At 65.6% G+C, this 14216-nt stretch overlaps 2 protein-coding genes across 10 annotated transcripts; one reads left to right on the plus strand and one right to left on the minus strand.

Moving 5' to 3' along the window:
• On the plus strand, positions 1 to 5930 carry LOC122493735 (cytochrome c oxidase subunit 6B2). Of its 8 annotated transcripts, none has more exons than XR_006300029.1 (7): positions 2 to 213; positions 328 to 457; positions 1433 to 2680; positions 3487 to 3653; positions 3958 to 5344; positions 5442 to 5498; positions 5613 to 5930. XR_006300029.1 is itself a non-coding variant. In XM_043598289.1 (4 exons), the coding sequence occupies exons 2-4, from the start codon at positions 346 to 348 to the stop codon at positions 1484 to 1486; spliced, it is 315 nt and encodes a 104-aa protein (XP_043454224.1). In that variant the 5' UTR covers positions 37 to 213; positions 301 to 345; the 3' UTR covers positions 1487 to 1599. The 8 variants fall into 8 exon arrangements, 3 of the variants coding, with proteins under 3 accessions (XP_043454224.1, XP_043454223.1, XP_043454225.1); XR_006300027.1 differs by having other exon boundaries at positions 3 to 213; positions 3958 to 4504; positions 5131 to 5344; positions 5442 to 5930; XR_006300026.1 differs by having other exon boundaries at positions 1 to 213; positions 3744 to 5344; positions 5442 to 5930.
• Positions 5883 to 13960, minus strand: KMT5C (lysine methyltransferase 5C). 2 transcript variants are annotated; one of them, XM_043598278.1, is made up of 9 exons: positions 13842 to 13960; positions 12031 to 12269; positions 11711 to 11876; positions 11212 to 11321; positions 10217 to 10380; positions 10073 to 10092; positions 8105 to 8241; positions 7255 to 7430; positions 5883 to 7083 (listed from the first exon to the last, which is right to left on the minus strand). In XM_043598278.1, the coding sequence occupies exons 2-9, from the start codon at positions 12267 to 12269 to the stop codon at positions 6584 to 6586; spliced, it is 1512 nt and encodes a 503-aa protein (XP_043454213.1). In that variant the 5' UTR covers positions 13842 to 13960; the 3' UTR covers positions 5883 to 6583. The 2 variants fall into 2 exon arrangements, with proteins under 2 accessions (XP_043454213.1, XP_043454215.1); XM_043598280.1 differs by lacking the exon at positions 13842 to 13960 and adding an exon at positions 13359 to 13752.
• Between the last annotated feature and the right edge of the window lie 256 nt (positions 13961 to 14216).

Below are 14216 nucleotides of genomic sequence, written 5' to 3' on the forward strand. Positions count from 1 at the left end.
GTCCACGCAGACCCTGCCTGGCGGCCCAGAGCGTCCCCTGCAGCGCAGCGGCTCCCATTGGCTGGGGTTCCAGGGGCCCCAGCCAATCCTGCCAGGAGTCGTGGTTTTCCTGTGCTGGGACCCCCCCCCCCCCCCCCGACACTCAGAAGCGAGGGGCACCGCCGGATGGAGCCACAAGCACAGCTGACCCAGTGACACGTTGACATCAGTCTGGTGAGGGCAGGGCGGGTGGGATCAGGGACTGGGCTTTGGGGTGGGGGCCAGGAACTGGGTGCGGGTCTGAGCGAGAGGCGCCTTCAGGCCCCACGGAGCCCCCTGCCCCTGCAGTAGCTGCCCCCTCCCTGGATGTTGGATATTGAGTTCCAGAAGTCCCCCAAGGGGAAATGGACAACACCACCCTTCGACCCGCGCTTCCCCAACCAGAACCAGACCCGCAACTGCTACCAGAACTTCCTGGGTGAGACCTTGCGGGCCAGGTTAGGGGGAGGGAGACAGAAGAGGCGGGAAGGGGTCCGCTCCACCTGAAGACAGGGAGAGGGTCCCGGACCGGCCTTGGTGGCGGTGACCGTTGGGGTGGGAGGGCCCATGGTCGAAGGGGCGGGGCCTCGCCGGGAGTGGGCGGGGCCTATTTGGAGGGGCCTGGGCCGAGGGGTGGGGCGAGGGTGCGATGGGCGGGGCCTGGCCGGGAGAGGGTGGAACCTGCTATGGAGGGGCGGGTACCAAGTCCTGCAGGGGCGGGGCGAGGGAGGAATAGGCGGGGCCTATCCAGCGTGAGCGGGGCTTTGTCTGGAGGGGAGAAGACCCTGTCCTGGAGGGTGGGACCGAGTCTTGGAGGGGAGGGGCGAGAGAGAGAGAGGCGGGGCCTATCCGGTGGGGGGCGGGACCGAGGCTTGGAGGGCCGAGGCAAGGGAGGGATAGGAGGGGCCTACCCAGCAGGGGCGGGGCCTGTCCGGGACGGGGCATGACCTGGTCTAGGGGCCAGGACTGGGCCTGGAGGGGGCGGGGCCTGGCCTGGAGGGGCGGGACCGAGTCCTGGAGGGGCTGGGCATGGCCTGGAGGGGGTGGACCGACCGTGGAGAGGCGGGACCTGACTGGGAGTGGGCGGGGCCTGCTCTGGAGGGCTGGGGGCCAAGGCCTGGAGGGGCGGGGCCTGGTCTGCAGGGACTGGGACCGAGGCAACCCCGCGGCCCGCTCCGCCCCACCCCTCAGACTACCACCGCTGCGTCAAGAGAATGAACCGCCGTGGGAAAAGCACGCAGCCCTGCGAGTATTACTTCCGCGTGTTCCACTCGCTGTGCCCCAAGAGCTGGGTGAGCAGGGGGCCGAGGGGGCGTCGGCAGCCGGCCGGGCGAGACCGGACCGGGCGAGGGTGGAGGGTCCCGCGGAGCTGAACAAGCGCCCGCCGCCTCCCCTCCCGCCCGCCTCTCCCCAGGTGCAGCGCTGGACCGAGCAGATCCAGAGAGGGACCTTCGCAGGCAAAATCTGACGGCCTGAGTGCGGACGCCCCGAAGGATCAGCGCGCTGACACCCTCCACGCCCCACCGTCCTCGAGTCTCCCCGAGACTCTCTAAGCCACACATAAAGCTATGTTGCTGCTGACGTTTCTTATTATCTGGCGCGGGGGCTGGAGAAGACCTTTGTCTGTGGCCTGCAGCTAACACTACCGGTTCTGATGGAGGAGGGGGCAGGGGAGGATTCTGCTCCGTCGGGCTGCCATGGAGGGAGGGTAGGCAGGTGTCTAGGGCGGCAGCAACCAAGCCCTGTCCGCCCTTGCCCCACTGCCTCCAGCAGCAGCCGCCACCAGCCCGGGGTCCTCTCTGGATCTCTGGATGACCACGCGCGCCCACCAGAGTGCCCCTGACTGTCCATCCCCACACTTAGTCGCCCTCCGTCTCCTCCCTCAGGAGCCTCTTCCTCTCTGGCCTGAACGCCTCCCCCACCTCCTTTGGGACTTCCATTCCCAAGTTCTGGGGTGGGGGGGAGTCTACTGTGCACACCCTCCCCCCCCCCCCCCCCCCCCCCGCCAGCGCTGACCCCAACCCTCCCTCCCCTGCTCTGGACCCTTTCTTCACCACTCTCCGTCACTTCCGTGCCCCTGTTTGACTCCATTTGCCACCCTGTCCTCATCCCGTGAGCCCCTCCCAACAGTCTTTTGCACGCCTGGCCCTGTCAGCACCGGCCCCGCCAGAGCAGCCTCTTCCTTGTTCCCCCAAAGAACAGGGGTGGCTGCCCCCCCCCCCCAGACTTCTCCATTTCCCCAGGATACTCCAAGCTCCTGTCTGAATAATTTGCTCCTGCCGCATCCGGGCACCGGGCCTGCCCAGGCTCAGAGGCGGCAACGCCAAAATCCATCCTCATTCCAAATGCCCCCGAAAGGTCACCTCTCCAACCACCTGCCCCCCCCCCACCCGGAGGCTGAGGCTGACCCTTAACAGAGTGCAGAGCCCTGGGCTTCTAGCCCGGATGGAGTCCTGGACACAGGGAAGACTGGATTCCACTGTGTCTCCCTGAAGCTGTAGGACTCCCGTGACAGCCTGGAGCCAGCTCTCTCAAGTCATGTCAAGAGGCCAGTTTAATCCGGGGCTCGAAGGTCGCTGTTACTGATCAGAACAACTTGTCGGTGACCCTGAACAATCTTCTTGACCTGCGTGCACCTCAGCTTCCCCAGGAAACAGAGATGGTACAGTCCCGTTACCAGGACAGGTGGGATGATGGGAGGGACTGAGCGGACTCTGGAGGACTGGCTCCACCCAGCCTCCTGGATGACTGTCCCCAGGCACACCCTCCACGCTGGCCTCATCAAGCCACCCAGGGCGCACCCCAGCCGTCTCATCTCCTGGGATGGCTTCATCCAGATACCCTGCCCCCCCCTCCAATCACAGCCTGAGAGGCAGGGGGGCAGGTGAGTGCGCAGGGCGTGCCGGGAGCGCTGCCCCTGTGGCAGGGAAGCCGACGGTGACACACAGGCAAGGCACCTCTCCGAGTCACCAAATAGGGCTGCCGGCTGTCTGACACTCAGTGAGGTCACCTAGGTAGCATCTGAGCACAGAGCCTGCCACCTGTACAGCCCCAGCCGGCCTCTGGACCTCAGCAGGCCACCCCTGCCTGGAGGGCACTTTCTCTCCCTTGCCCGGCAGCCACTCTCAACTCTCCATTTCCTGTCCCCACCATCAGCCCTCCACCACTTTTTTAAAAGTTTATTTATTTTGGTGGGGGCGGGGAGGGAGAGGGAGAGAGGGAGGGAGAGAGAGAGAGGGAGAGAGAGAGAGGGAGAGAGAGAGAGAGAGAGAGAGAGAGAACAAGCAGGGGAGGGGCAGAGAGAATCCTAAGCTGGCTCCACGCAGTTAGCGCAGAGCCCGATGCGGGGCTCAAACTCATGAATGGCGAGATCATGACCTGAGCTGAAATCGAGTCAGATGCTCAACCGACTGGGCCACCAAGGCACCCCCATCCCTCAACCACTTTGGAGCATTGTTTATATTCCAGGCCACCAACCCTAAGGATGCCGGAGCTGGAGGCGGGGTCCGGCCTCGTGCACTATGGCTGTGTGGGTCAACAGCACAGCACACCCCCAGGCCTTGAACTCTGAACAGCGCCTCCACTACTCCCTGAAGCCCCAGTGCCAGCCGCAGGGATCTGCAGCAGCTTCCCAGGTCAGAGGAGGTCCTGTTCCCACCCCTCTCCCCAACTCGCATCCCTGCTCTCCTCACCACCTCCTTCCCCCTCCCCCTTTCTTCCCCCAGCGCCATCCCCTCCATCTCAGGCCACCTCTTGCCCTCTTCCCCTGCCTCTGAGCCCCTCGGCGGATGGTTCCTTCCTCCCCATCCGCGGACAGGCTCAGGCTTACAGGCACTTCCCCATCAGAAACGCTCAGCTGCCCTTCACCCTTTGCTCCGGGAACCCAAACTCTCCAGGAACCCGCTCTCCCTCTCGTCCCCATGGTCCCTTGGTCCCCAGTGGGCACGGCTCCAGCCTCCTGTCTCTGGAGCCAGCCTCCTTCTCATCCTGAAGATCCTGCAGCCTGATGAACTCTGACATGCCTCAAGTCCCCGTTGCACAGATTACCAGCCACGTGGCCTCCGATTCCCCAAGCCGTCTGCACCGTGGTCTTTTCATCCAAAGGCTGCTGATAACCACACCTACACTTCGTAGGGCTGCTGGGGAGGACCATGCTGTGAACCACAGGCTAGTTGTCTCTCCGGGTGTGTGTGTAGGGGGGTCTCTGCCTGTGTAAGCAATCCGAGGAAGCGTGTTGGTTCATACTGGTGGCTGACACATCGCACGGTGGGAGGAGTGACTGATCGCCCTCCAGGACGGCCAACCCATCAACAGGGTCCCGGGGCTCCTGGAGACAACCGGCCAATGCCGTGTGCTTGCAAAAGGGTCAGGGTCAGGAGAGGAGTGGGTCCAGGATTGGGGTGCCCAGCCTGGATGGCGCTCTCGGCTCTGCTTCCGGCCCAGCCACCAGAGGCGAAGGAGAAGGCAGAGCATGGACCTTGAGCACGTGAGCTGTGATTATTTCCTGCTTCTTTCAGTTCCTTCTTCCCTTCATCTCCCGGCCAACTTCCCTATGCCCTCGCTCAGGCTGCGCGATGGGGTTCGAGCCCCTGCCTTGACCTGCCGACTCTCATTCTTCCCTCCCCAGGGCCTGTGCTGTCCTGTCGTGGTAGGAGCCATCGACTCAGTGGGGTGGGGGTGGGGGGCAAGTTCGGGGCAGAACCTGGCAGCAAGGTGGTCACTGTCCTCCGCAGGCTGTTTGTAAAGGGGGCGGGGTGGTCCTGGGAGCGCGGCCGTGAAGACGGATGCCAGGCCACACAAGCCGCGCGACTCCCTCCACATCACCCTGCCGCCCCAGCCCAGCGCTTCTCAGTGGGGGTGGCGCTGGCCCCCAGGGGGACGTCTGGCAGCGTCTGGAGACATTTCTGTCACAACCGAGGGGGGTGCTACTGGCATCGGGTGGGCGGAGGCTGGCGGGGCAATGCCTCATCCTACAACCCAGAATGAGCGGGCTCTGCGTGGGCCTCCGACCACTTGGGTTCCAGACACTCTGGGGAAGCGGACCAAGGCTCCAAGCCCTCTCCCCCGAGAAGAGTGCACATGCGCACGTGCAGTTACTACACTTTACAACAGGATCTCTGGAAGTCTTGTAACCCCCCGCCCCGTGGTTGTCCATCCATCCATCCCGGAGGAGATTCCGGCTCTGCTGTGCTGCTGGTCTAGACGCCACAGTGAGGCACCCGCACTGCAGTCTGCCCTCCGCGCCCTCCTCGCCTTCCTCCTTTCAAACCAACAGCCTCAGTGGGAGTCAGACAGACAGGTGCTCTGTGAAAGAGAGGGATTCGAGGTAAACACGTCCCGCTCTGCCCTGCCCCCCCCCCCCCAGCGGCCTCTCCCTGCCCCTCTCGCCCTCCCTTCAGCCCCTGGCTGCTTCTGCCCCTCAGGTGTGAGGCCTCAGCTCTAGAACAGCGCCAGCCCTCGGAAGCCGGACGCGCTCACCGGTGGATAGCTGTCCCCATGTCTCAGGCACGGTGGCAGGGAGGAGGTGACCACGAAGGTGACGGTGGTGTTCCCTAAAGCCCCAGATCTGGAGCATCATCGCCCTGGTCCCACAGAGCCGGGCCTACCGAGAAGACACGGACGAGGCTATGGGGGCAGCTGGGCCCCACGTGACCGTGATCAAGTCACCCTACTTGCCGCACCTGTTACCTCATCTGAAGGAGAGGGGAGTCCGCGCACTCTTCACCAGCACCCTTCCAGCGGGGATGGGGTTCTCGCCTCTGTCCTCCGCCATCCTCGGGGCCATCCTATCGACCCTTCGCCCCTCCAAAGCTCCACAAACATCCCCTCGACACATAAATCAAAATGAAAAGCTACAAAGGACGCTGCTTATAACAAGGTTTTAATAAAATAAAAAGTTCAAGTGCTTTCAATCCCCCAACATACCCCGTTCTGGTGTGGGGGAGGGGAGGGACCCCCACACCCCAGTAGCACCAGGGACAGCACCATGAGAAAAGATGAGGTCGCGTCCGGCCTCCCTGAGACCCACGGGGTGGTGAGGACGTGTCCCAGACATCCCTCCACCTTGCCCCCCCACCTCAGACAGTCGCAGAGCTGAGCCCAAACCCACTCCCCTCTGCAGGGCAGTCTCTAGGGGGGGCCGCCCCCAGGTCAGTTCCACCGCCTCCTGAGGCCTGGGCTTCCGGGGAGACACCAAGGGGCGGCCCCCACCCCTTATGGCTTTGCTCCCTGGGCAGGAGGGGGTAGGGAAGGGAACGGCTCCTGTAGTCCTGAGGTTGGAGTTGGGGATGGGGGTGGGGCAGCAGCGGCCAGGGCACCCAATGGGGCGGGGGCGGCTCAGGGGTCAGCAGTCACAAAGGGTCAGGGGTCAGATCCCTGGGTGTCTCCAAACCGACCCAGCCCCCAGCCCGGTAAGAACTGTGCTGGGGTCCAGGGCCAGCTCCCTCCCAGAGGTCCAAGAGCTCCTTCTAGAGGTCAGTGAGTCCCCGAGAACATGGGGCCGTGGGGGAGGGGGGACTAGGCAGGATCCCATCCTCTCCTGGCCTGGGGCCTCCCCTCCGGCCCATCACGGCCCGTCACCGTTGACATCCAGATCAATGGAGCCATGGCTGACCACCAGCCGCAGGCGCTTGGGTGGGGAGAAGGGGGCAAAGGCGAGGGCCTTCTTGGGGATGGGGGTGGGGCCTGGGGTCCCGGCAGGGGCAGGGGCGGGGACAGCAGGTGGGGGCCGGGCCACCCGGCTCAGGTCCACGCGCACCACGTAAGGCAGCCCATAGCGCCGGGCCCAGTGCCAGTCCTGCTGAGGGGCCCAGTGGGCGCGGGGGGCCGGGCCCAGGGCCACCAGGGCCTCCGCCTGCAGGCAGCATCGGGGGCCACAGCCTCCCCACTGGTGCAAGGAGACGCGGGCAGCACGGAGAAGGGGGGGAGCCGGGGCCCTCCGGGGCTGGGGGCGTCGGCGTCTCCGGGGGCGCACCCGGGGCTGGGGCTGAGGCAGCCACTGGAGCCAGAGGGGCGAGGCGTCAGGGCGGGCGCCGCAGGGCAGGGGGCGTAGGGGCTGGCAGGCAGCTGTGGAGGGGGGAGGGGAGAGAAAGGGGTGGATGTGAGCAGGGCGACTGGCACGGGGCGGCGGGGGGGGAGGGGTATGGGGGGAGGGGAGGGAGGGCGACGGAGGCACACGGCGGTCGGTGGTCGGGATGGACACAGGCTGGCAGGACAGGGTCCCCGCCCCGAGCTCACCACAGAACGGGTCCCGGAGCAGTGGGGACAGGTGGGCGCAGGCCCTGGGGCCCAGCCGGCCACCACCCTCCAGGCCCTGCTGCAGCCTCCGCTTGGTCTCCCGGAGCTCGTACTTGTCCAGCAGCCGCGGGGGCGCGGGTTCCCTGGGCCGCAGTCGGAAGGCCCCTTCGCCTCTCCTGTGGGCGGGCGGAAGGAGAGGAGGGAAGCGGGTCCTGAGGAGGCTCTTCCGGGGGCACTGCGGTGTGCTCCTGCGGGGCCTCCCCACCTCCCTCCGTGTCCTCCCACCTCACCCCTCCTGGTCCCTCCCCACCTCACCCCTCCTGGTCCCTCCCCCCTTCCCCTTGGTGGGGGCCCTCCCACCTCGCCTCTCTCGGGTGCCCTCCCACCTCGCCTCTCTTGGGTGCCCTCCCCACCTCACCCCTCCTGGGTCCCTCCCCCCTTCCCTTTGGTGGAGGCCCTCCCACCTCGCCCCTCTTGGGTGCCCTCCCACCTCACCTCTCTCTCTCTCTCTCTCTCTCTCTCTCTCTCTCTCTCTCTCGGGTGCCCTCCCCACCTCACCCTTCCTGGGTCCCTCCCCCCTTTCCCTTGGTGGGGGCCCTCCCACCTCGCCTCTCTCGGGTGCCCTCCCCACCTCACCCCTCCTGGCCCCTCCCCCCTTCCCCTTGGTGGGGGCCCTCCCACCTCGCCCCTCTCGGGTGCTCTCCCACCTCACCTCTCTCGGGTGCCCTCCCCACCTCACCCTTCCTGGGTCCCTCCCCCCTTTCCCTTGGTGGGGGCCCTCCCACCTCACCTCTCTTGGGTGCCCTCCCCACCTCACCCCTCCTGGGTCCCTCCCCACCTCACCCCTCACCTCTCACAGGTATAGCATTCACAGTGCTCATTCTTTTCACCAAAGAAGCCTTCGCCATAGAAGCAGGTTACCTCGTCCCCCGGCTCAATGTCCCGGAGTACCTTCACACAGGCTGCGTTCCCATCTGCGGGCACAAACTGGGGGCTGGGCTGCTCAGTGACCGGTCCTGGGGGCTGCCTGGCTCCACCTCACCCAGGATGAGTGTGATCCCAGGACGGGCAGGGGCCAGGGGCCAGGGGCCCCCAGGAGCTTCCAGGGCCTGCCCTCTCAACACGCTCCCCAACTTCCTGCCCGCGTGCTGGCCTCCGCCCTCCCCGCAGGATGATGATCTAACCTGACCCTGGCAGTGTTGGCAGACAGCACCGCCTGCTCCCTCCTGCACCCTTCCTCCACCCCTCCCACAGGCCCCCACCCGCTCCCCACTCCCTGGCAGCCTGCACCTTGGCAGCGAGGTCCCAGCTCTGCCGGTCTCGCCGTCTCCCCCCTCCAGGTGCCTGTCCGCCCTGCGGCCCCAGCCCGGGATTGCTGCCCCCTGAGGCCACTCTTGCCTGTGCCTGTTCCTGCCTCGTGCTCCCCCTCTGGGAGGAGTGGACTCCCATCTCTCCCCCCACTCTAGCCTGACACACACCTGGGGGTGGCTCCGGCCACCTGCCCACTTCATCCCAGGCCAACTGGCCGGAGCCTCCGTGCACAGGGCCTCGCGTCCTTGCCCTCTGTATCCCCCAGACTCCATCCGGAGCCAACCTCTCACTCAGTGACACACCGGGTCACACGCCAGCCTCCGGCCCCTCCCTGTCCTGACAAGCCTCCAGCTCTTGAGCTGCCAGGGCCATCTAAAAACCAAACCCCATTATTCACCCAGTGGGAGCACCCGTGGGGCAGACCTGAGCTCCTTTGTGGCACGCGAGGCCAGAGTCACCATGGCGACCGTGCCTCCTGGCCCTCCACTGAGACGTGCCTGTCTGGGATGGCCTAGCACGCCTCAGTTTCTCCTCAACACCTTGGAAAGTCCTATTCCTCCTCAAGCGCCTGGCTCTAAACATCTGTGCGGCCTCCTGGTTCTGCACCGCTAAGTAAAAGACCGGTGCCTGGTGCCCGGGCCCTGAGGTGGCTGGCACCCGCCTCACCACAGAGCCTCTGTCACGAAGCCTTGCCCCGTTTCCTGTCCTACCCAGCACATTTTCCACCGTCAAATCCATGTCATGGGCCTACAGAGTCACAGAACACAAGAACCACGGGGGTGCACTTCACACTGGACCCTCGCCACCATCCCCGGAGACACATTCTCACCGTCTCCCACCCGAGAAGGGTAACTCAGGCTGGGGGCTGGGGGAGCCAGGACTCAAGCCCAGTTCTAACTCCAGAGCCCTGGTCGCACCTTGGGGCTCCGACAGACGGCGCAGTGAGGCCCATACCCAGCAGGATGCACACCCGAGGCCTTGCGAGACCCCTCTGCTTTCGGGCACTCTGTGCTCCACCACAGAGAACACGCAGCGGCTCTCCCTGCAAAGCTGCTTCTCCATCCTGCTCCCTCTGCCTGGAAGCCCTGCCTCCCAGAGTCTCATCCTCTGGGGCTCGCTCTGGCTTACCCCAGGCTTCTGGGGCTCAGCTACCCTGTGTCCCGCTATGGCAGGTGCACAGCTGTGGCCAGTGGGCTCCAGGCGCGGGGGCACCTTCTGTCTCCCTGTCCACCACACTCCCCCCTCCAAGTGAACTCAGGTTCAGCGAGGGAAGAAGGCTGCCAGCAGGTGGCAACCTGAGATCCAGGGAGACTCGCCAGGGCCCCTTCCTCCCTGATCCCTGATCTCTGCAGATGCACACAAGGTTCCGGCCAGGGGCAGGAGGCAGCTGTACCAGGTGGGGAGACTCCGGGCAGTTTCTGGCGAGTCACAGACCCAAATGCCCCTCCCCGGGGCCCCCTTATGTCCCCCCAAGCCCACTCCTCAGTGGGGGTTCCCCAAGTCTCACCTTGCAGTTGGGTTTGCAGTCTGGAACATTGAGGGGAGGGCGGGGGAGAGAAGAAGAGACTCAAGTGAGCAGGGAGGTGAGTGGGCACCACCAGCCCCGGCCCGCCCTGTCCTGGGCCGGCCCCAGCCCCGGCCGCGGCCCCACCGTGGTTTATGAAGGCGGCGGGGCCCAGCCACAGCTGTGCGCTGCGCTTGCGGGTGGAGTACATGATGCTGAAGTCGTTCTCGCCAGCCCTCAGCAGCCCCTCGTCAGCCTCCCGCAGCTCCGCGATGCAGCCCACCAGCAGTTCTAGCTTCTCGTTCTTCTTCCTGCAGAAAGGCAAGGCCAGGCCAGGCCAGGCCAGGCCAGGCCGCCGTCTGAGCAGCGCCTCCCCAAGCCCCAGCTGGGCCACCAGGGGGCCTCCTGCCTGTGCCACCTTGGTCCGCCTCCCAGATTTCTCAAGTCCACCCCCCCCCCACCGCCTCCACAGCTGCCTGGGGGGTCTCCTGGCTCCGGGTCCTTGGAACGGGATGGCTCAGTCCCACGTGGACCCAGGCGTCACTCAGGCTCTCCTCTCATGACCAACTCCCCTTGGGCCCTGCACAGTAGTCCTTCTGCCTGGACTCCCGTGAACTCACCACAAGCTGCCACCCCCCACCCCCACGCTTCACCAGACCCTCCAGTGGGTCTGTGCTTAGGCCTGGTTCCCAAGAACACTCAAAGTTCCCTGGTGGCTCCCAAAGCACCAAGCAACTGTGGTCAGCACCTGCGGGTTTACTCGGCTACCGCCTGCCTTCTCTCGGCACTGAGATCAGTGGGCAGGGTCCATCTTGCTCACTGGCCTGTCCCTTACCCGGCGGTGCTGGCCACGCAGCAGGGACCCCATCAGCACGAGGGCTGCCACAGTCCTGCGCACAAGGTCAGTCATTTCCTAGCAGCCCCCGGAAGCCTGGGGTCGCATGGGGGTTCTTACCCCCATCGGCTCTGCTGTGGGGGAAGAATGTCTCTGGGACTAGGCCTGGCCTCCTTCGTCTCAGCAGGAAACTGTCTCTTCCCACCCCTGAACCTGGCCTCAACGCCAGAGGTATCCCCCCTGATCTCCAGGGGTCTCCTCTCCCAGCAGCCTCTGGAGCCCGCGGCTGTGAGTTTGGCCCTCTTACCAAGCTCTGGTAGACACAATCTTGGCTCCATTTGTCTCCATAGAATAGCGTGTACAGGGCAGGATGGTAAAGCCGCTTTCAGGCAGGAAGGCTCGGAGGTAGCGATAGATCTGGGGGAGGTGACGGGGTGGGCGGGGTGAGGAGGTGGGGCAGCCTCGTCCTCAGCCCTCTCTCTCCTGGGTTCTAGTCCTGCTCTGCCACTGACCCGCTGTGTGGCCTTGGGGAACTCACTTCCCCTCTCGGGACCTCAGTTTCTTCATCTGTCAAATGAAGAGGTTGTACTCCATCTCAGAGGGCCCCCCAACTCTCCTAGGATTCTCTGAGCCTCGTCTCAGATGGCCCCAACAGCTAGGAAGTTAGGGAGGCTGGTGGGGGGGTGGGCTTTGCAGAGGGACTGGGGTTCCAGAGGTCTGCCTGCCACAGCGAAGGATCCAGGACAGGCCGAGGTGACAGGGAGGACGTGTGGGCTGAGGGTGGGGGAAGGGAGGGGTGCCCTCACGTGGGTCTTGAGGGCAGCCTCCTGCCGCGGGCCCCGGCTCTGGAAGTAGTGGGCCATCCAGCCTCCCAGCGTCAGGGCCCGGTACGCAGCCTCCAGGTCCCGCTGCTTCAGGAAGGCCTCCAGCGCTGAGCGCAGGTGGTGCTGTCGCCGCAGGGGGGGCACGGGGCTGGGGGAGAGGGCATGCCTGGGTCCCAGGGCCTTGGCCTAATCCATCCGGGCCTTCCCGGGCCCTGCCCCCACCCCCACTTGGGGCTGCAGGGGCCGTGGAGGCAGGGGAGGGGTCCCGGAGCCCTGGGGCCACCCTGTCCCTGGCCGCTCACCTGACGTTCATCTTATGGGTGCGGAAGCCGAGGTAGGGGTCCAGGACAAGGCTGGTGGCAAGGTCGTCATTCTCACACAGCTCTCTGGCTGTCACTCTGTCAGGTCCCATGGTGCCCCGCGGACCATGCTGCCTCTGGCCAAGAGTCGGGGGCACAATGCAGGGGCAGGGGCGGCGCCCCGGGAAGGGCCGTTTGTGAGCTGCGCAGGATTTGGCAAGCGTTTCGGTCTCCAGTCTCATCTACAAATCGGGGAGGAAAGCAGTGCTGACTTCACAGGGCTCTCGGTGCAGACAGAATGCAACAAGTACTTGTGACAGTGGAGAAGCCCCCAAAGAAATATCAGTCAATGTCAGTCGGTATCACGCTCTGGAGCAGACACAAATCCCCCAGCCACACACGACCACCCTCTGTGCACACCCACACACTCACGCGCAGATCCCCTCATGCCCCCATACACCACACACACACACACACACACACACACACACACACACACACGCATGCACGCATGTCCCTACTGGCCCGGGGAAGGCTGATTAATTGGCAGTCAGGGATAACCCTAAAGGCTTAGCCCTGCGGAGGCGGGAGTCAGGGGGAACCCATCCCCACCTCCAGCCCTCACCAAGGAAAAATCCAAGACTTCCCACCCCACTGGGACAGACTGTTCCTCCACCCACCCTCACTCTTCCTGGCTTCAGCCTCCACCTCCCTCCCACCCACCCCCATCCCCACTCCCCCAGCAGCCTTTGGGAATCATCAGGAAGCTCTCGGTGAAGCCCCAGGCAGCCTGGAGGGGGGTGAGGGGAGGGAGAGCGGAGGAAGGATCCCAGCACCTGCTCCCTCTCCAAGGATTCCGGGGGAGGGGGGGCTCCAAGGACAAAGCAGGGAAGGGGGGAGAGGAAAGGAATGACACGGAGAGGCAGAACAGGTCCATAAAAAGGGGAGAAAGAAGGGAATCAGCAAAAGGAAAGAAAACAAGACCCCTAACCCGGCCTACGGATGGCCTGCTGGGCATCCGCACCACAGTGTGTCAGGGAGAGTCCATGGGGGACCGCAAGGAAGGGGGAGCTGAAGGGAGATCAGGAGCTAGAGCTGCGGGAAAGGGGGTCTAGAAAAGACAGGAAGGCTGGGGATACATAAAGAGGGGGCGCTGCGAGAGGGCGCTGGGACAGGGCGGAAGCTGCAGGGAGGTATGTGGGTAAAGACAAAATGCAGATTGCACGGAGGGGAGCTGGGGCAAAGAAGGGCCGGGGGTGCCTGCTGGAGACACGGGGCGGCGGGAAGGCCTGGGGATCCAGGGATGACCCCAGGAAAGCCAGGGTGGAGACCTAGAGTCGAGGGCAGGTCCCGAGAAGGTGAAGGGGGGCCGAAGGGTCCAGAACGGGGCTTGGAGAAGCAGAGAAGGGGCAGGTAGGCATCCAGGGAGCAGCGAGCCTGGGTCCAGGGAGGGACCTGGGTAGGCAGTGAGGGGTCCAGAAGCAGGGGCTGAGGTCCGCGGTGGTGGTCCCGGGACAGGGGCCTGGGCACGCAGTGAGATCCAGGGAGGGGAGTGCAGAGCCCGCGGGCTACCCCAGGGGTCCGGTTAGGCCCGGGAGTGCAGGGAGGGGCCTGGGTGAGCAAGCACAGGGAAGGGGCTGGGCGCCGAGAGCAGCCGGGGGCCCGCCAAAGGGCCAGGAGACGTGGGCGCCTGGACACGAGGAGGGGCCGGGCAGGGCGGGGGACGGTCGGGGCTGGGGGCGACCGGGAGCCAAGGCGGCGCGGGGTGGGGGCCGAGAGGGGGCTCAGAGGTCGGGCCCCGCGCCACCCCTCACCCGCTTCTCCTCCTCCTCCTCCTCCTCCTGAGGCACCCGCGCCGCCGCCGCCACCACCTCCCACTGCCTGCTCCGGCTCTCGTCAGACACGGTCGCCGCGCCTCCCGTCTGCCCCGCTGGGTCCGCCCCGCCACGGCCAGGGGGAGCTCCCATTGGCCGAAGCCACCGCCACTCCTGAGGGGCTGTGGCGCTCGCGCCGCTCCCATTGGCGGAGTCCAACTCGGCCCCTCCCCGCCTGCCCCCACCATCGGCGCCCCCACGAAACCCTGCTCCGCCCGCGCCGCTGCCAAGCGCCGCCAACTGCAGCTAATGGCTCCCGTAGCTGTCCTTCCGCCGCTGCCATGGAGACCGGCCCCGCCCACGGCCCGGAGTCGG

This window comes from Prionailurus bengalensis, chromosome E2 (genome assembly GCF_016509475.1).
Source record: "Prionailurus bengalensis isolate Pbe53 chromosome E2, Fcat_Pben_1.1_paternal_pri, whole genome shotgun sequence".
NCBI classification, from domain to species: Eukaryota; Metazoa; Chordata; class Mammalia; order Carnivora; family Felidae; genus Prionailurus; species Prionailurus bengalensis.